General features: G+C 44.3%; 1 protein-coding gene across 1 annotated transcript in view; it reads left to right on the top strand.

The window, feature by feature from the left end:
- Window positions 1-8,221: 8,221 nt before the first annotated feature.
- Window positions 8,222-22,098, top strand: part of LOC104464877 (ras and Rab interactor 3-like) — a gene marked incomplete at its 3' end in the record, with an annotated part of 38,568 nt that continues 24,691 nt past the window's right edge. The window contains exons 1-3 of the mRNA XM_010077720.1: window positions 8,222-8,430; window positions 8,900-9,086; window positions 12,757-12,871. Of these exons, the coding sequence (XP_010076022.1) occupies window positions 8,222-8,430; window positions 8,900-9,086; window positions 12,757-12,871 (511 nt within the window). The remainder of the gene's footprint in view (window positions 8,431-8,899; window positions 9,087-12,756; window positions 12,872-22,098) is intronic.

The raw sequence follows: 22,098 nt of genomic DNA, 5'->3' as shown, positions 1-22,098 counted from the left end.
TGGTGTTTAATTGTTGTGTCCCATTTAGGAACCTGTGCACCCATGAGGATCTCTGGTTTTACTGGAGAAGAAGTAGCTGCAGGGAGTAATTCAGGGTGACTGGTGCCAGTGGGCTGAATCCAAGTCAAATATTTGTTCATTCCTCACCAAGCCAAGCAGGGAGCCAAACCAGAGAGCTATGTCCACCACAAACCTTCTTCCACCCTCCTGCGCCCTGAGTCAGATTGCCCTGGGGTCAGACAAGTAATGGCAGCCCAGAGGTGGGGGTGGGTGCAGCACTGATCTTTTCTGGAGGACATGACCAAGGCAGCCATGTTATGGATTGTCTTAAACTGCTGTGAAGCCACAGCCTTTGGCTCATTATTTATTTACATTGTAGCCCTGGTGACCAAGTGACCATAAACACTGTTACATGAACAAGCTTGTGGTCCCCGCAATGGTTTAGCTGGGTCTGTGGGAGCTGACAGACTTTCCTTGATGCTTGGCAGGTTTTCTAGTCATGTGCTGAGCTCCCAGCCAACACAAGGACATTTCAGCAGTTTCTGACATTGCTCCACTAACCAGTCCTTTGGCTCCAGGTGGTCCCACCAGCACAAGATGATGAGGGCCCTGCACACCCACAGGGCAGGTCACTCAACTTAGCCCAGCAAACTAGAACACCTCTCTCATCCTTGTGGCGGGGGACTGTGCCCTTTCACCACCTTTCTGTTTCCCTGAAATACCCCAACAAGCCTTTTTCTTCTTCTTCTGCTTCCCCCAGGAAGGCAGATCTCTAACCTTGCTTCAGTGTGAATGCAAGCAGGGATCCTATCAGATCATAAAGCAAGAAATAAACACATTTCTCCAATGCCTAATCAAAATTAAATGAGGAGTATGAAACTGCTGGAGTAAGGGTTAAGGATGACAGACAAAAAGTAGGTTCACAGATTTTGATTTTTTTTTTACTGCCAGCACCTCCACTGACATTGGAGGGAAGTCTTACCCAAAATAGGATATGAATATTTCTGTGTAAGTCAGTCTGCAGATCAGTGACTGAATGACTGGTTTGAAGACCCTTTGCGCACTGCCTTAATGAGAGGGGGGACCTCTGAAGGACCGTGCTCTGCTCCTTTAGATACTGCAGGATGAAAGCTCACAATGGATTTATTTCCCGTGGCAAAATGGGCATTTCTAGTTGCAAATCATGACTGAGATAAGCGTTTGCAGGTATTTCTCAGAAGAGGGGAAGATTGCTCAGCTTTATGCAAGTCTGTGTGGTTAGCACCTTGTATCTTGTGTGTCTGTCCTGGGCTAAGCTGAAACAGAGTTAACTTTCTTCCCAGACAAGGGTAAACCCATCACCGTGTTTCATGTGTCTACACTAAATTCACTCCCAGGGCAAGGAAAGCCATTACTGTTTTTCTTAATCTTTTGCCCCAGGTTTTGGCTCTGACATGTCATGCAGCTTCAAATACTTTCTAATGAATAGTGTTTGAAACAGAATGGCTTTATTTAAGCAAAACTACAGTGTATTCTTAATGAAGTTTGAATTTGGGAATTTGTCCCTCCCCTTTATATTCTGTTTCCTTTTCCCCTCTTTGTTCAGCGAGTACAATATAGGAAAGCATTCCCCGGGCTTTCATTCCTGTCTTCCTTCCTGGCCAGATGATCTGGGAAAGGGAAAAACCTCTGTCAGTAGCCCTGGCCCTGCAGTCAAAATGGGGAGGGGGCGTGCTCTGGGTTTCCAACCCTTCAGGTGTTTTTCAAAGGCACAGAACAAACCCCTCTGTCTTCTGTCCAGCTGGTGGCTCTGCTGGGCCCCTCTAGTGCACTGACACCAGAGGGTGAGGAAGGTCTGTGACTTCCTTATGTTCTCACAGCTTAGGAAATTGTTTCTTTTCTTCCAAACATTTGCTTCTGATTCCTACACCTCACAAGCTTTTCCAGAAAAATTAAAGTAGAATCATCCAGCAAACACTTTTGCAGTTTTTTGTTAAGGACAAAGTGCTTTCTTTGGCTCCTCTGACCTTGCCAGAAGTGACTCCTGGCTAGGCCTACATTTCAGAAGCTCTCTTCTTTGCAGTGAAAAGGCCTTGCGGAAGGCCCAGTGAATTAGCCTTCGTTGCTTGCACATGAAGAAAAATCTTTAGTTTTGCTGATATGCTGAAATTCCTAAGAATTATTTGGGTTTTAAATAGGCAAAGGGCAAATGACCTGAAAAGCTCTGATTATGAACACAAGGGAGAAGGGCTTATCTCTGACACGGCAACTGTTGGTTGTTAGTAAGGGAGTAGGCTAATAGAACTTGCAAAGTGGTTTTGACTTGCAAAAATATGTTTTGACTGAGTAAAAAGAGAAAGACAGTTGATAAGATATTTTGAGACAAATTGTCGAATGCAAAATATATGTGTGCAAGGTTACATAAAGATAGCAGTATAATCTGTGGGGTGAATACAAGCCAAAGCATCTTACACTAATAGGACATAGTAGCCCAAGCCCACTCTGGGACCACAGGCAGCATATACCATCTGCATTAACTTCTGTATTAATGAATGCAGGAAACAGCTAGACTGCAGAAAAAAAGGACTTTGAAATAAGGTCTCTTCCTTCAGGGAATTTTTGATGGTTTTTTTTTTTAGTCTTGTTTCTGGTCATGTCGTGGCTGTGAGCATGAGAAGGCTGGCTTGTTAACAGAGCTGACCTGAGTACTAGCAGTAATGTGAATTAGCTTGTATTTTGTTTGGGGTTCTTGTGCATATGCAATTATTTATAATATATATGTATTATATGTATATTATGTGTATAATATACGTATCTTAAATGGAGGGACAGACCTAATGAATCTAGAAAACATAGTGAAGCTAGCAGCTTGATAAACATCTAGGTGCCCCTTCCTGCTCCTTGAGAGCACTCCTTCACTGAAAGATCATTGACAGGGTCAAACAGGAGGCCTTGACAGTGGTATTTCCACTGCTTCCCTGTAGGCACTTAGAACAAAGCATGACTGATTTAGGAAGAAGAGCAGTTCTTCTAGAGGAGCTGAAAGCTGGCCCCTAACACCTGAGATGGTGCCGCTGCAAAGGCAGCTCTCTGAGTGACTAGAGCAGAAAAACAAGCAGGGAACGCACCTGCTGTGGTAGGATGGTTGACGGGAACCACCGCAAGCACCCCTCCTTCTCCACTCCTGAGTGACTTGGCCCTGCTGCTTGTGCCATTAGAGAAAGATCTTAATCACCAGGTTTGCACTCTGAAGAGTGACGAGTGACAGTGGTTACGTGTCCCTCCCAACATCAGCAGTTCCGGTCCAGCGAGTTTTCTCCAGAGCTGACCTGACTGCTGACCTCTGAATGGGGGCAAGATTCTGCTCAGTTCAAAATCCAGATAAGCTGAGGTCATGTCCTTTGACTTCATGGTGGCAGTAATGACAAAAAATACAGTTGTTAGGTTTAAAACTTGGTAATGGGAGCAGCCAGGGCATCAGAGCTTGCACAAGCCTAGTTATTCTGCCGGCAAGCCTTATCCTGTGGCTCGGTTAACATCCTGAAAGACAGCTCAGCTATCCTTGCTGTGCTCTACAGGCCACACACTTAATTTGATGAGATGCTGGTCTCTCAGACCTTAGACTGAGCCCTATGCTGTATAAGACAGAAATGTAGTGTCATATGTGAGCAGAAAACTGTCTGTGGCTACTTAATAGATCGATGCATGAATTAGTGTTCCTCCACCTGCACAAGCGGCCATTACACCCCACCCTCCCCAGAGTATAATAGCACTTGCTCATTTTTGTGATTTCCTCTGTTGGTTTTCGTGACCAGGGAGGTGAGTGCTCAGTCAGCTGGTGAGTGATTTAGGGGCAGATGAGCTGTCCCACACCTGATCCCTCTGTGCCCATTAGTGGAGCTCCCAGGCAGAGTGATGACTTGCTCCACTTTGGCAAACACATGTGAACATATGCAGGCAGGGTCCACCTGGGGAGAGGTGGATGGATGCCTGCAGTCTGTGTGTGCAAACCCCTGCTAGCCTTCACAGTGGCAGGCAGTTGGGAAATCCCCAGCAGGTATGAAAAAGCTCCCAGAAGTTAGCCATTGATTGCACAGTGCAAAACTTCACTGCTGAAATTGAGGGTACCTGTAACAGAAAGTGGAGTAGATGGGGAACAGAGAGGTTTGCTGAGCTATGGGGTGGCAGGGTATTTAGGAGACCCTTGGTTTGCCTTACCTTTTGAGAGCTAGAACAGCTGCTGCCTTGACTACTGAGCATGGTGAGTTCCAGGCTGAGCTGAAAGGCCTGGGCATGCAGAGCATCAACTGCAGATCAAAGACCAAACAGACAAAGGGTGGACATAAAAGCTAGAATGGAAACAAGGAGAGCAGCGAGCAAGAGGAAGTGCTCTGCCAACCACAGGTTGTCCACAGACCACAGTTTGAGAAGCACAACTTCCTGAGCTACACGTTTGTCACCAAGGTGGACCAGTAACACAAGCATTACTGTGCAGTCCCTGCTGCTGTGGCACACAATTTCTGTGTGTCTCAGCTGCCTCGGGGAAATTCAGAGTGACCAGGCCTACATAGTACAGCCAGGAAGCCCTTACGTGAGCAAGTTTGTGGCAATATTTTTAAAGTCCCTTGCAGAGGTACGCTGAGGCCTGCACCTGGATGAAATTCAGTGGATTATATCCTCATGCAGTTCTGATGATTTCTGTGAATATTCAGCTGCTAAGTGTGGTTCTTCATTTCTAAAGGAATGAGTCATGGTGCTGTCGTTACTTTAGTGTACAGTCACTGTGCAATAATTCAAATCACCATTGTCATTATTATTACTTCCAGCAAGCAACCTGATAGATTCTGCCAAACCGGCACAGGTGTGTGACTGTAATCACTGTGCAATTAATTAACCTGTGTAGCCAGTCAGTATGCAACACACAGCTCCCTGCATCCCAACTGAGTTTACCAGAGCAGCTGCAGGATTTTAAAGTACTTTGCAGTAAGAACTCAATTAAAAAAAAAAAAAAAAAAAAAAAAGCAGGCAGCTCCAGGGCCAGCTCTTTTCAGCTTCTCATCATACCTACCAAAATGAGCACATGCCTGTATCAGTCAAAGGGTTTTGCAGGATGGTGGGAGAAGGAGGAGAGAGTTTCATGATATTTCTGAAAACTGTGAGCTTAGAAATCATCTGATGTGTGAATTCTGAGTGACCAAAATAGCAGAGGCTGGCTGCTCACTGCGGCGGCCCTGCAAATCCCTTCAGCTGGCAGCACAGCAGGAACCTGGGAGCTGCCTGGGCTCCCTCCTCTCTGTGCAGCTACAGAGCTACCGCAGAGCCAGATTAAATTGCTGGATTAAGCACTTCCGCAGCCCAGCATATGGATCTTTGTGACAGATGTGCCCAGGGAAGAAGTCAAGCATCAGCTCTATAACTACGTCAACTGGTATGCCATGGGTCACAGCATTAGAGCGGGGAAAGGTCTATTAGGTCATTCACTCCCATTTCTTAGCCAGCACAGGATTTGACTCAATAAAGTGTTTGCTGCTGCTCTAAACATGGCATTTTAAGAGATTTGGGCAATCCAATCCTCTTCCCCTTCTCTTGGGAATTTATCCATCATCTATTATATCTCACTGCCAGGAAGCATCTAGCCTAACATTCCTCTGTTTTAATATGATACTGATAATGACTCTTCTTGCCTTTCCTTTTTATCAAAGCCTCCCCTTTCACTGCCTGCTTAGTTCCTTCTGGGCTGGGCTGGCTTTTGAGAGGAGGATGGCCCACACCAGGGCTCTCATCTCTGAGGTCCCCCAAAAGGCTGTGTTCCTATTCTGCCGAAAAGGCTCATTCACTGCCCTGCGTTATCTAGACTGAAAGACCCCACACACTCAAATTGAGAGATGTTTCCATTAAGACATGTATTTTCACACTCTTCATTTTTTTATCTTGCATGTCTAAGTTTAGAATTATTTTCTATTTTTTAACCATTCTCCAGAACTTAGGTGATGGGTCCTACATGCAGCCACACACATGTAGGTCAGTTCTGTTATTTTTTTTCACCAGTCTGTTGTTCTTGTTGCCAAACCCACGTTGCTGCTGTGAGCAGGGATCTGTCCAGACAACATGGCTTTTGGAGGGGCCCTCATCAAGCCTGGGTTCCCCCATGGGGGACACCATGCCAGTGTCTCTACATGCTTAGTGCTCACCAGGTCCAAGCTGCTTTGTATTACTTCCTTGCCTTTGTTGATATCTCTCATTTCCCTCCAAGCAATGTGATTCCGGAGCGTCAGTCCTTTGCTGGCCCTTTTCTTTTTGCCTTACATAATTAATAGATAATGAAGTTCAGCGTCACTGGAGCTATTACAATGCATGTCACCTTCTGGTGCCGCAGCAAGACATTATCAGCATCGGCCCCTATTTGGTCTAGGTTTCACACATCATTGGCAAGATCAGATTCATGCTTGTGTGACTGATTTGGGGAGTAGCTTTTGCTAATAGTGTTATGGAACATTTCATTATAACCCACCTTTCTTTTCCTTCAGCTCATTACTTCTTTCCCATTACTGAGTATGAATGTTGCCATCCAACACACGTTTTCCTTTCACATGGTTACTAGGCATTTCTTTTGGTTTCTACTGTAAAGACAGAAACCTAGAGATGAATGAGGTTAGCTTCCAAAAGCTGTCCTCCACTGTTTTACTCTATATATTCAGATGATAGTGTTTAAAAGCATATGCTGTTGCATCTGAAAGAAATTTCCTCACCTGTGTGACAAGCTGGGCTTTTATCACAAGTGGAGAGTGTTTCACTTATTTCTATTTGCTTTTTTAAGCAGTTCTCTCATTCTTACTGCCTTGGCTATGATCTCAAAAATTGATTGACTAAAATCAAGATCCTGAGGACTAATACCCTGAATCAATAACTGGGATTGCAGAGGAACATGTATTTTCTAAGGAAGCTGTCTCTGTAGGGTTGCAAAAGAAAAAAACCACTCAAAATAAAATCTCACTGTTGGTTTTGGGATTTGAAAAGCTACTTTTATAAAAACTAACTTTTTGGATAAGCATGCTGTGCTAGGGTAGGCCTTTGAAGGGACTCTCTTTTAGTAAAGTCTGACCTTATTTGAAGTGTACTACTTTAAGATCTGTTCAAAGGAAAAAGAAAAAACTTGAAATAAGACCAAATCGAAAGTAAGAGTTCTCATCTTTTCAGCTCTGACATCTAAGCAGCAACACTGGTGCAGAAAAACTTGTTTTGTGTATGTTCTCCTACATTTTCTTTATTTTTAAAAATCAATCTATCAAATGAATGACAAGCCTGTATCCATGAGTCTATTGCCTTATCCAGTAGAGCTCTTATGTCTAGACTTTTTAGCACAAGTATTTCCACTGACTGCAGTGCTAAGCGCTTGTATAAATACTTTGCTGAATCAGTGCCATAGATAGAAAACAGCATTCAATACCAGTCTACCATTAGACTGCAGGGACTAAAAATAAACAGAATTAGTTCTTTGTGTCTCTGCTCAGAAATCTAAAGAAGAACATGTCCCAAATCTTTAATATTCTCAACAGCATAATTTTAGTATTCTTACATCTTGTACAGCTGAGAAAAAACTCTGAGACATAAGGTGTGACTGGGCATTGCTAACATGTGGTTCCACAGGATGTCCCCTCTCTTGTCACTTGGCATCTCCCATACATCTTTTTGGAGCTTCCAATTATGTCTTTAGGACTGGCCTAAATGACAAACGTGTCAGGAAGAAAAAGGGAAATCAAGTCTTCATTTCCTTACTCCTGAAGGTCCCTCTGGTGATTCTCCATGTTTCCTGTGCTCCCTCCCATTCCCCTCCCCCGGCTCAGGGAAAGGGTTCATTCACTACCTCTGTGTCCTTTCGGTCTTGTCCTGCAGGACTTGCTATGTGGTGCTCAGCAACCTGGGGCTCTTTCCAGGCTGTACCCTGAACTATTCTCCTGCTGCAGATCAGCCTTTGGAAATCAGCAAAGGTACCTCTTCTGTAGTGGATAACTTGCTGCAGAATGCATCCTGACACATCCTCCTCCTCCTCACGAGCAGTACCGGTCGCTCCCCAGGTACAGGGAAGCATCCACCTCTGCAACCACCAGCACCAGCACAGGCTCCTCAGTGGAGACATGGAGAGACTGGTGTTGTTTTTAAACAGTGAGATGTCTTAGTCTGCCTTTTTGCAGACTTCCTAAGCTGGGCACAGAGGGTGGCTGCCAGAACACAAGAGCAGGTGATGGCACCTCTGATTACTGATGGCAGGCTTCCTCCGAGAGGCTCGGAGCACAGGGTGAGGTACTACACGGGTGCCCATCACAGCTCCTGCGTGATCAGAGAAGTGCTGACAGTGGCACGACCACAGGGCAAGCTGCAGGATGCCTGGCCGCTGCACATCTCAGACAGACAATGTGGCTTGGCATGTGCGCATTCCCGGCTGCTGGCGAGGTCTGCAGCCCCACTCCTCTGCTGCATCACTCCCTTTGAAGCCATGAAACATTGCCCTGACCCTGCAGCTGGAGGGGGGGGACCTGGGGGACAGGCATGCTCTGCCCTCTGCAGCGCTGGCTGCCTCTGTGCATCCCTTACCTCTGCCTCTGGGTACCGGTGCTTAGGCAACATACATAGCTGAAGAGAACAGACCTCAGTACAAAGCACCCTGCAAGCCTGTGGTCTGAAACCCAGGTGTGCATCATTAGCATGAGGCCGTAGTGCTTAGAATTGGCCATATCTGTCTGTTGAGACCTGTGCACCCAGCTGAACTCCATCATAGCAAGGCGTCTGTGCTCCGATATCCCTTGAGAAGCTCTCGTGGTGCATAAGTGCCTCTGTGTGTGCCTGTGTTTGCATTACAGTCCTTACCCCAAATTTTCCATTTGTAGTTCTGCTTACACGGGACTCCCTTGCTGTGTTTCAGCCTGATCAGAGATACTGGCGACGAGGAAAAAGAGACACATCTCTGCCAGGCCACTGCCTTACGGAACTGCCTCCCGCTTCCAGGGATAAGCATCCTTGATAAACTCATCAAGACCTGTCCCGTCTGGCTTCAGCTGAACATGAACCAGGAAAGGGCTGGGGCCATTCTTGGCAAAGAAACAGCAGGGGTAAGTCCAAAGCGGTTTCAGTTCAGACAACCACATTTCCTGACCTTGGTGGAGCTGGCTAGGAGAGCAGCACTTTTATTCATGTGGAAGCAAAAATATTTAGCAGACTATGCTCTCTTTCCATTACCTTTTGATGCTTTAGCCAGTCACAACGGCACAAGACAGATATAATGGTTCTGAGGAAGCAAGAAATTTTGTCTCTAGTTTTATTTACTTAACATGTAGGTTCATGGTGCTTTTCCATTCACCACCATACCCATAGATACGTTGACTATCCTAATTGGGAACATTAAAAAAAAATTGCTAAAGAAAGGGCCCTTAAATTCGGGGAGTTACTGGGAGTCATTTTTATTGCAATAATTGCTATCTGGTCCCCATAAGCTGAGTGTTAGAAGACCAGTGCAAAGCTCAGAGTTTGCTTAAGAAAAACAGCTCTGCAGGAAAGGGAGCTCCCCGTTCCCAGGGTCTCGGAGGCGAGGTGTGGCAGGGGGTAGGTGTCCTGATTGGGTCAGGGGAAGGCCGGTGCAAATTACCGAAGCTGATGCTGGGGCACAGGGGAATTCACTCACTCCTGCTCTGAGAAGGTTTGGACCTACCCCTTAGCTGAGTCAGTCTATCCCAGGGCTAAAATCCAGCACAGCCAAGTGACAGCCTCCAGTGGGACTCACCTGACCAACCTGGACTGTGCAGCACGCCTCACCCTGAACCAGATGTTGGGCAAATTATTCTCTTTGATTTTCTGCACTGACTGTAAAGAGAGACCCGAGTGACTATCTCTGATATGGCTGTATACAGCTGTGTATGGTCCCTAGCCTCCTCAGTCGTGAGCCACTCCCTGTGGGCAGGACTGTTCCCCACTTCCAGTGGCTTTGGGGATAACTCTTGCCTCTGTTCTTCCTGCTCACACTGTCTTTGGGCACAGTCTTCAGCTGCAGCTTGAAGCAGGCAGGAGAAGAGCTTATGCATCAGAGGTGTTCCACAGCAAAGGCAGGCTCTCCTGCTCACTCTGAGCCCACCTGAAGGCAAACCAGCACTGCACCTTTCCCACCACTGGTGAAAATGGAAGAGACTGGTTCGCATACTGGTCCTGACCGAGGCAGTAGGGTTAAGTACAGCTCAGAAAACCCACCTCCCTCTCATCTGAACAGCCGTGGTCCAATTTTAGCCTTTGGAGCCATGGCAACCAGTCATGCCGATCAGGAAAACAGAAATGATTCATTTCCAGGTTTCACTTCTCTCGTTGCTTAAATTTAATTTCAGATGAAGCACTTAACTGATACAATGTGAGATAGTGCTGTCTAAGATCAAAAGTCATATTAGTCTCTTGAGGTGGGTTAGAGGGACTGTGCTGCCACATGGGTGGTAGGACCCGGGGAAGGGAGAGCCTCTATGGCTTTTTCCTACCTGAACTTTCTGTGATGTAGAAGGTGGGTGCTGCCCTGCATGAGAAATAGGCCTGTTTCAGGCATGCACCTGTTTGCCGTGCATTTATTTGGATTTTTTCTGCACTGCTGGTGGACCTGAGCCCATGGGGCTCCATGTCCTACGAATGGCAGAGGCCAAGACAACAGCACTGTGCAAGGTTGTGAAGCTGCCCCAAAGCTGTGTGTTTAACATGGGAGCTTCAAAGTGACACGAGATGCCCTTATGACTGGGGCTCATGCAGAGAAAGGTCCTGGCTTCTAGACAAGCCTTTTTTAATTCCTCTTCCCCAGATATTAATGTTTTCTTGATAGATTTCCACTACATTATGGTTGATTAATCATTTTATCAACTCACACGTCTTCTTTCTAATATTAATATCCAGACTCCAGAATTAGCCCATTTTTTAAATTCAATTTTTATAAAAATACCCTGACTCTCTTCTGCCAAAGCCTGCTATCAAAGAACAGATAAAGGTGAAGATTACTTTGTCTTTGTATCTGCAGCTTCAAGGTACAAGCTAAAAATATCCTTGACAATGAGTTTTAATTAGAAATACACTTAGGAGCTCACATGATACAAAAGATGAGATTTTTTTCTTTACTATTTTAATTTTTTTTTTACCTGTTCTCTCTTTTCTTTTTTCTTTTGTCTTTTCTTACCTTTTCTCTGTCTTTTCTTCTTTGTTTCTTTTTTATTTCTATTTTCTGTTTTCTTTTTTCTTTCCTCTTTCTTCTTTCCCCTTTCCTCTTTTTTTTTTTTTTTTTTTTTTTTTCACTGGTCCCATTGGTGAGAACCAATGGCTACTGTGGTTCTGCTGGTTCCAGTTAAAGTCTCAGGAGCTTCTTACCAATGTGTATGATTACCTGATGGGAGGGAATACAGAAGATTGAGCCAGACTGTGGCATCCAGTGAACGGGTGAGGTGCAGTGGGCATAAACTGAAACACAGGAAATTCTGTTTAAACATTGAGAAAAACTTTTTTACTGTCAGGATGATCGAACATCGGAACAGGTTGCCCGAGAGGCTGTAGACCCTCCATCCTTGGAAATAATAAAAAACCAACAAAACAATCCTGAGTGACTTGCTGTAGTCGATCTGCCTTTACTGTGAGGGTTGGACAAGATGATCTGCAGAAGTTCCTTCCAACCACATCTGCTCTGTGATTTCCAGACCAGTCAATACACTGGAAGTCAGTGCTGCCATCCAGAGGGATCTTAGATGAGCTGAGGGGACAGGGCTGGCAGGAACCTTCCAAAATTCAACAAGGACAGAGGCAAAGCACTGCCTCCATGGAGGCAGACCCCTGACAGCGACTGGGGCTGGCATTGCCTGGCTAGGCAGTTCTGCAATAAAGGCCCTGCAGGGTCATCAGGCAGCCAGCTGAGCACAGACCTACTGAGGAGAGCCTCTAGGACCAGATTTGTTCAACCAGGAAGAGAAACAACTTTCGGGGGGCTGCACAGCAGCCCCCTGGTACCTACAGGGAGCTCATGGAGAAGATGGAGGTGGGCTCTGCTCAGCACTGCATGGTGGGAGGACAAGAGGAAACAGGTGTGCATTGAAACCGGAGGGGTTCAGACTGGGTAGGGTTCAGACTGGATACAGGGAAACGCGCTCTCTGAGGACAGTAGGTGGAGGGACAGGTTGCTTGGAGACATGCAGTCTCTGTCCTTGGAGGTTATCCAGACCTGTCTGGACAAAGCCCTGAGCAACTTGGTCTGGCCTTCTGGTTTCACCCAGGGGGTTGGATGAGAGGTCTTCAGGGGTCCCTGCCAACCTTGATGATCTGGTCCCATGAAAAAACTCTGCCATGACACACTGTGGGCACTTGAATCCTTTCCCTCTCAATTTACAAGTGAATACCTTGCTTCAGACCCAGACGGGACATTCTAGGGTGAATTGTCTTATGTGACTTGTCACTTATGTGAGGAGTGTCACTTGACAAATTGCGAGTGCAGCATTATACTCTTCAGTTAGTGAAACAGTTTGCCTTAGGCTTAATTGCGATATCAGTGATGGATAGATATTTTGCTGGTTCCTTCACAGGTCTGAATTTCACCCAGATGAAATGTCCCTTTATTCATTATTTTTGTCATGTAAAGTTCAACCAAGTGTAAGGAAGCTAAAATAAGATCATTTAAAGGTGGATTGTACTGATAAAAAACTTCATTGCCAATCACCTAAAATAAAGTTCAGAAGTTCACATAATGTAGCTAAGGTCTTGATTCCTTTCTCCTTTTTTCAGATATTCTTGGTTAGGAAAGAGGGTAATGTGAACAACATGGTCCTTGCAGTCCGCTTGCCAGCGCAGAACGAGGCTTCCGGTGTGCTGGAGTACAACATTAAAGAAGAAAAATCAAGTAAGTGCTTCATATTTTTCAGTCTTGCTCTGATTATTATTATTACTGAATTCTCTTGTGATCACCAGTGTTTATGTCATCTCACTTGCAATGAGCAGATTCCTCTTGTGACCAGCAGCAGATCTTGCTTTTATGGTGTGGTTCAGTTAATATTTCCTGCAGCTGCTTTACCTCAGCTTCCCTGTGGTTCTGCACCTTGTGTTACCATTTACAGACTCACAACAGGAAAATAAAGCAACTCCAGAGGAGCAGGCCAGGACTTTGATCAAGAGAGAGGGGCTGCCTTTCACCAGGGAGAAGCCCTGAGCAAAGCGCAAGGCACTGACAGACTAAGCCTTGTTAACTCACTGACTCTGTTTCTGCCACTGAATTTAGGGCCCACCAAGCATCTGACATCTGCTACATTCCCTTCTCATGCACCTCATGCAGTCATACTGAGCAACCGGTTACTCCTAAACTGACAGTTTTCAACGCCTCACTGTTTCTGGGACACAGCTGAGTCTTGGGGCTGGTGGTATCAGTGCTGTTGCTGATCCAACAGCCAAGTCTGCTGTGAGCAAGCAAAAATGAATCCAGTTCACACTCAGCCATGCCTGAGACAGCCCTTGATGTAAATGGATGTGTAACGCATACGATTTCCATTTTCCAAGAAATATTTGTAAACACAGGAATTTTAGGATAGTCACGCACTTCAAAGCATGCACTTTGAAAGTGTTCATCGAAATAACTTCTATCTATTTATTTATACGAACACATCCAAATCCTCTGTTACTGAGCTGTACCCCAAAGCCAGCTCCCTGGGGAGTAGGCTTTACTCTCTGCTAAAACACTTGTGTTTCCACTGATCAATGTTGCGGCTTGTTTCTGCCCCCTTGACAGTTGCTGAAATGATTTTTTTTTCCTTCTCATATGTTTCTTCACGTTCCTTTGCATTGTGAACAGACTTTAAAGCCAAAGGGACAAGTGAATTTCTTAATCTGCTCCAATTTCAAGCACAGGCTGTCACAGCATCGTTTCTGTAAAGAGCGCAGCTGCCTACCTGCCTGCTGTGTACCCGCCGGGAAAGCTTTCTCTCTCATCTGTGTGCACCTTGGGGCACACAACTGCTGAGATGCCGTACATGTTCAGTGCTCCTGCATGAGGACAGAAATAGCAAACCTTTTGCCACAACTTCAGGTATCCAGATTAAGAATACACTGGCAAGGGTTAGCTGCAGGGTGGGGAAATTTTTTTCTTTTTTCAGTTATTTGAGTTGACCTAGGGCTTAGGTTTTGCATGGTGGAGAATTGGTTTTTGATGATTCAAGTTTGCCTTTGTATAAAAGCTAAAAAATTGAATCCTGCCATCCTAAAAATGTCATTTATAGAAATGTTACTTCTTGACTTGTGTCCTGTGCCATAAAAACCTATTTCTTTGAGGACAGGCAAAGTAAAATGTAGTACAAAAATTTCCCTGTGAGCTAGCCTAGCTAGAAAGACTTTTGTGCCGTGTTTTTCATGCTTGCTTGCTATTTCTAATTTATCATTAACTTGATGCAAAGGATATGTTCAGAGACACAGGAGCAAGAATTAAATCAGTTTCTACCACTTTCATACACATTGCAAAGTAAATAGAAAGGGGTAATTAAAAATTAGCTCTCATTCAAAAAGCAGGAGAACTGCCATCACATGTGCAGCAATCCCAGCAGCCATGAGGCTGGTTCATTGCTATGGTGAATATTCACATTGAGTTCTGTCAGTGTTCAGCCTCTGATTTCTCTATCCTGCACTGTTTTGACAGGAACACACTAGGTATGGAAACAGTAATCCTTTTGCTTCCTTTCTCATTTAAGTAGCTTGGGTTTTGAGTTTAGAAGAAATCGCATTACTTCCTGTTATTAAAGCCAAAGAACTATATCTGGTGCAAGGGGAGATGGTAAATCTTCTGTGTCTTGAAGTAACCTAATACATCATGTCTGATTAATTGTCTCTGCATTACTCCAACCACTTTCTGAACTTTTTTTAGGCAATAAAATTATATGTTGTCTGAATGCTTTAAAAGAATTAAAACTAGAATCTGAGCTTCCTTGCTAAGTACCCTAGTATGTCTGGATTGCCTTAGTTTAACAAAGTGCCCTTCACTCTTCCCTGGTATTCTGTAAGTGTCTCAGGGCAGGAGGCCTCTGAGTGCCCGCGGTGAGTAACAACTGCAGACCAGAGATGTTGTCTTGCTGTGGCATGCAAGTCTGCTGAAAGTTCGGTGTTACACTTCCTGAGAGTGTGTAAAGCATGCCAGTAGGGCAACCTGATGACCACTGCAGGCTGGCAGGGTTTTCCCGGGCTTTAACTTGGTCTTTAACTTCAGAAAGTCCCTCTTTAGTTCTTCTGTGCTTGCTGAAAGGAGGCTTCAGCTTCCCACTGAACATTGCAAACGGGGAGGTGAATCCTCCTGATAGCTTCCTGCTCTTTGAATCTGCATGAAGTGGAGCAGAGTGGGTGCCCTTCCAGTGTCCTTCAAAAGAGGCAGCTGTAATTCCCCTGCCATTAGAGAATCCCCTCCCCGGCTGTCCTGATGACAAGCAGCTTTGGTTTTGCTGGCCTGCTCCTAATATTTCTTTTCTGAGTTGACACAAAAGCAATGTTCAGTGTAATCTGTCCCACAGAGAGCTGTTTGTCCCTTTCTGAGAGCTGACTCCTCCTAAAGGGTTTGAAGAAGTGGGAAAAAGTTCTCCGTGTTACCTTGGTTCAGCTTGTTAGATTCCACAGACTTGATGCATTCAGACGTAAACTGAAAACTTGACATATATAGTTCATATTTTACAGAGATCCTCCCTTCCAGTTAAAATTCAAGTTGCAACCTATCCCAGCTTACTGTTTTGGAGCACCTTGCCAGCTGCTTCTTGTCCTTCTCTTGAGGACTCAGTGCAATCTCGGCTTCACAAGTGACACAAAGAAGGATGCACTATCCTTAGGGATGATGTGATGGCTCTGTGCCATCTCTACAATGCTGTCTGTCTCTTACTTTTACCATATGCAGCTTTAAACAGCACGTTTTACCGCTCAGCTGTTTGTAAAAAGCCATTCTCATGCCATCCTACTTCTCAGATATATCTGAAGAGGTTTTCCCCTCTATCATAGTGACGGCATGGAGGTTGCTGCCCAGCCCCTGAGGTCCATATATAGATGGATATTCAATGAAATACAAAAAAACAGAAGCTTCCTAGCATTGTACTGCCAAACAATGGTGGATCATTGTTTTTCTCTTTCTTTTCCCCATATCAGATCTGCTCTGTTGACGTCTAATGAATTATTTAGGGAAGTATAGTTTTCTGAGGGGAAGACCGGACTTAATTGTGATGTTTTTAAAGTGGAAATCCCCAAAGAACCCACTAGATAGGAGAGTCAAGAAATGAAACCTCTTTCCATTTTTTCTTGGGGAATTTTCACCTGTTCTGTGAAGTAGCCCTTAAAAAGTCATAAAACAGGAGAATGAAGAGACTGGATTTTAAACATTTTCTTCTGGTTCTTCCTCACTGTTTACAATTCCTCCAGAGACAGGAAGGCTAAACTCTCATCACAGTAGCAGGTATGGTAGAGACCCAACAATAAATACCACGTGGTTCATCAGAAAGTTGAGAAACCTGGCAACTTTCAGAGCCTTGGATCTCTGTGGTTTTGCTTCTCAGCCTGAAGGATCCCTAACTTCTTACTCAGAACAGTGGAAATCTCCCAGAGAGAAACCTTGTTACAAGATTTCTTCCATTTAGAGATGCAGTGTTGAGAGATATCTCTCAAACTCTGCTAAAATCTCAACTGCTTTGTTTGCTTTCAGTCCTGGGAGTCATCCCTTACTTCTGCTTCATCCCAAAATGGAGCCATAGCATCACATACCTCAAGAACTGAGCACCATTTCCTCAGCTGACTCCTACCCTTGGCTCTTCTCAGCAAACTAGTGGTAACCTCATGTCCCCATTCTCCTTCCCCTTTATGTGTATACAGTCAGAAATCGTTCCACTGACATCAGTGACATTGCAGCAGTATTAAAAAGAACAGAATCAGATATTTAAAGCAAATGTGCATGTTTGATGTAACATATATTGAGAGCTTGAAAGAAGCATCTGAGTATGATAGACCACGTGGTGCAGGCAGTGACAGTAGCTTTTACTCTCACAAAGAGTTATGAAGACACATGCCACAGGGCTGAAGTCCTTTAATGGAAGAATGCTCTAGCACCATACATGGAGTGTAACACTTCCTTTTTTTCTGGGAAATCTTGTGAATTATAGCTGAAAATAATTTGGTTTCATGAAACACATGAGTTGACCATGTACTTCTCAGGAGTCTTGCACATATGCTTTGGTGTGCAATGTGTAGAAATTGTTTTCCAAGCTCTTCAGTACCAAAAAAAAGAGGATGTGATTCCTTTCCATATATACAAAATGACGCTAAACAGAATTATCTGCAATTGCACAGAATAAAGAATAACATATTATTAGAAATTTTTGTAAAAATAACTATGGACTTGATTTGCTAAGTCAGTACTGAACTCCTCAGGCTCATGTCCTAAGGAGTTGTAGGCTAATTTCCCCTGTTTATGCATGGTTCTCATTAGTGAGAAAAGTCTACTGTCACCTATTCAGCTTCTTGGCATGAAAAACCTACCACTGAGCAAGTCCACCTCGTGGCAGGGGATAACTGGGCAGCTCGGCCCCAGCCCTGGCCTCTAGCTCAAGGAGTGCTGTTTTGCTGTTGCTTTCTGCTGGATCTTGTCCGCCTCCACAGACATGCAAGACCAAAGGCCACCTCTGTGTGGGCTGTTATAAGGACACAGGAGACATTATTGTTGTCTGGTCTACCATCTGTGGTTTGATTGGAGATGATAGAGACTGAATGATTTCTAGTCCCCTAAGGATGTCTAACTTCAATGCCTTCCCAAGGTTAGCCTGCCTGGCAAGGATGAGTTCTCCATTATCCCCATCGTTATTAACCCTGAAAACTGAGCTGATGTCAAGGAGTTCCCTCTCAGGAGACTACTCTGAAGTAGGAGCCCAGAGTCTTGTTTTGGCAAGAAAACCACCGAGGACTTGGGGGATACTGTAAAACATTACATGAGGACACATTTTATAACCTGTTGTTCAAGTTAATAATTTCTCTTCTAAATGCAGGTGTGTTCAAGGCCAGCAGAAAGCCTCACCAAGTCCTGCTCATTTGAGCCAAGTTCGACGTCACTTTGACGCATTGCTTATTTTAAAACATAAACCACTTCTAAAACATAAGACACTTGTGCAGCTGCTTTTTCAAGATGTAACAGTGCCAGGTTTCTGTGTGGTTTACAAGTTGTTTTGGAAACATTCTCGTTGCTTATAGCGGATGGTTTGGTTGTTGTTTTTTTTACAACTCTCATCCTGAAGTGTTACCTCCCCTCTCTCCATGCAAGCATTTTCATTTATACTTTAGGCTCTAAACCCATAGGATTGTCGGGAAAGCCTGTTGGAAAGAAGCCCTCAGGGACTTTTTAACTATGTTAATCCTCACTTTGGCTTTTTTTTTTTTTGCCTTATTTTTCATTCCCAAGAGTCATAATACAAAATCTGTGTGTAATTGGAGCTAGAGACTATGCGTGCTGTTCTAGGATGATGTTGTCTTACCCTACTCTGCTTAGTACCTTGAACATAACCCAAGAAGCTTACTTGTTTTAAAACAGCTACTCTAAATCAGTACCCATAATGCCAGTGCCCTTGTCTCAGTGGCTAAACTGGAACAAGTTACAATTTTTGCCCTTGGACAGTGTTTGCTATCTGAAGATCTGAAAAAGCTTAATAAACAAGAGTTTCGACTTGTAAATAAGGTAAATGAGATACTGCTTGAAGTAAAATGAGGGCAGTGAGGACCTCATACTTTGACCTTTGAGTAGGACCCTCAAAGCCAGTGAGACTGCAATCTATCCCACCCAGAAGAGTGGAAATCAGAAGACCTTCTTCCACCAAGTTGGCAACTAGGTGGGATTGCAGCTCTCAGAAGAAGTAGTATCATTTTTTCCTTTTATTATCCACACTATTGACCTCTGCCATTTCAGAGTGGGTTAGTCTGTTTCATCACTCACCTTTGGAAAGTATGGTCTTTCTTCCTGGAAGCCTCTCATGCAGAATGTGGTTCTGGGTACCAGATTACTTCCCTTAAAATGCTCAGAAAACTTCCTTTTTCTATATGATTAACTTCAACTCTATGTTATTTCATGATGTATCTCAGAGAAATGAGCTTTTCTCCAAAATAAAAGGAAAAAAAGTGGTTCTTAATAAAATACATCTGTATGATAACATGCACTTTTCACATAAGGATTGATTCTCAATATTATCTATATGACCTGGGAATTGTTGCTGAGAACTAAACCAGAATTTAAAATCATTGCATCCTTTCCTGTTACATGAGGCACAGAGGAGACCCTTTATGTATCTGAAAGCTTTGTTTACTTCACAAAGTTTTACCAAAGAAATTTGACTTCTGAGACCAATTGGCAAATATCTATATTCAGTTGGTCTTGGCAGCCATAGCCTTGAGCTCTGCCAGTTTGAATCACCATGCTGAGCAGCGTAAATCTTATACTGCCATTGTAATGCATGGGTGGATGCTGAATTACCTGTGAAAATGTGACTTCACCAGCAATGATCCCACAGTGCTCAACTGCTTTACAACAGGGACCATGCCAATCGAACATGTCACCCTACTGCCCTTGGTGTCCTTGGGAGCCCTCTCAGTCCTCAGCATTTCAGAAAGGCCACATTTTGGCCTCCATCCCTCCCATGTGAGAGCAAGAAAACAGACCCTACGCGGCTACATCTAAAACCCCATTTAAACCTGATGTTGCCATCCAGCCCTGGGAAGAAGTCCTGGCTGTAGACACAGTGCAAACCGGGTATGGAATTTCCACAGACTTGTAGATGTTTATTCACGCACAGGGAGGGTGAGAATCTGACAAGGAAGGCAAGTGCTTTGACACCAAACAGCCATTTGCCAGACTGTACTCTGCTCTTAATCCCTGAAACGGCTGGCAGTGCCCATGGGCTTGCTAGGACTGTTCACATGGATACCTGTAAAGAAAACATTGAGGAGCTGTGACACTTTTCTTTTAGCTGGGTTAGGTGTACTTGAAGCACCCTTGAGAGCCACCCTCTCAACCCCTGCTGAAACACTAATCACAATAAGGAAGAAACAGAGCAGTGAAATGATTGTAACACATTTCTGCTCGAGCATCCTGCAGCAGAGTCAGCAAGACCAGGCAGCAACAGGAGTTCATGCTGAACTAAATACATAAAATCTGAGTGGATACCAAGGTGCTGCCCCTCTGCTTGGGTGAATGTGGATGAGCCAAAGTACAGTGGAGCGGGAAGACCCCTGTGGCTGTTAGATGTGAGGACAGTCCTTTTTCTTAGCACCAGGACACACACATGAGGCACAGGGAAACAGTGAACTCTGCACAGTGCCCCTGCCACTCAACCACAGCTTGAGAAGACTGCAAAGGCCTGTGTTTTGCATTTTCTTTAACAGCATTAATTTCGTTCTGCACAACGCAATTATATTTTGTGAAAAACATAGTTTAAAAATAGATTTCTCTTACACTCTAAACCCAAGCTCATTAACACTTTATCACTTTCGTAATTCATTAGTTTCCATTTCCCAGGAACTGCCAGCAGCAGTGGAATTTTTTCATCATGGCCAGAAAGATTAAACTCTGTAGGAAACCATAAAATTGAAATCCTGTGAGAAAGCATGAGTTGGATGCACAGCAGAAGACTCTGGCAGAAGTCCAAACCAGGGAAGTTTTTGCCCTTCCTTGATGAGGGAAAAAAATAGAAACAACTGACAGTTTCATGAAAGAATCACCAGGAAAGACAAGAAAGACAAAACAGACCTGGGTTGCCCAAGACAGTCTAGAACTGTGCAACCAAAAAGGAAACTACAGCTTAGACATCAGATGGAAGAAGCAGAGGCAGCAGATAACAGAAAAAATAAAAAGGCCTTGAGAAGAGCAAACAGACAAACACTGACAGTGTTTTACAAGAACATAGCACTGGAAGGTCATACAATACTGTCCAAAAAGTAATCAAAAAGTAATACAAGAAACAATGTCAGGGACAGATATTAGGAGTTGTTGCAGAAAGACACCATAAACACCATAAGGACTTCTACCAAGGTAATCTAAATTTCCCTCTATCCAGCTAAAGCTCCTTCTCTTTATACCACCACAGCCTAGTGCATTAATAAGGGACAGAAGGAGATTGGCACATGCACAGGGAACTGAAGCAATAACCTGAAGGAATTACATTATGCTCTTACACGTCTCTGTAAAGCACGGCAGGTACAACAAGCACAGTGTATTGTGACAAATGCTGCAGCCTCAGTGCTGGGGCTACGGTGGTCACTGCAGTTCTCTATTACAATACCTGGGGCTCGTTTCCCAGGGGCAGGAAACTGATAACCTGGCCTGTGCAGCAGCTAGGACCGTCAATGTCTGGAAACAGGAAAGTCAGTAACCTCTGCCTTGGAGTGATCTCATCTTCATAGTGGGCAAAGGGCTGAGAGTAGCAAAACAGCAGCAAAGCTGGCCAGTGCTGCTTCCTGCAAAGGTCAGTGCAATCAAGGTCATGGCAACTGTGGTATCAAGCCAGAGACTTATCAAAGGAGGGGAACACCACTGAGAGGTCTGATTAGGAGACTGTGGAGTTATAATCTTAAATCGTAAAATAGAAATAGAATAGTGGAATCACTCCCATGATGACAAATCTCATTGGCAGAATCTGGAAAGATAAGAGCATCTCAAGCACATCCAAGGAGGACTTCTGAGGATGGTTGTGTTCTCAGTAGTCCTCTGTCAACACAACTGCTGCAGAATAAGGAATTCCTATCTTTGAATTCAGGTGTCTCTGAAGGATTACACAGATATCAAAAAACAGTGAATAGGACTAACGGCACCATTAGAGAAGAAGAAGCTGAAGTAATTGAGTCCCATGAGCCTATGTAAGCCATAAGACGATGGAGATTGGTGTAGCTTGTCCATGTGACCACAACAACAGGACTAGCAAACACAATTCTACAAGGAAAAAATCAAAAAGGAAAGGAAGGCAGAATGCCCAAGGACAGTGTGACTCAAAAACACCAATATCTGGATGGAGAAATTATGGGGAGATATCTCACAAGAGTAAAGGAAACATGAAGACAGATTCCAGTCAGTGCCTAAAGATGACACTCTTC

This window comes from Pterocles gutturalis, unplaced genomic scaffold (genome assembly GCF_000699245.1).
Source record: "Pterocles gutturalis isolate BGI_N339 unplaced genomic scaffold, ASM69924v1 scaffold7188, whole genome shotgun sequence".
NCBI classification, from domain to species: Eukaryota; Metazoa; Chordata; class Aves; order Pterocliformes; family Pteroclidae; genus Pterocles; species Pterocles gutturalis.
This window is presented reverse-complemented; position numbering and strand designations above follow the sequence as displayed.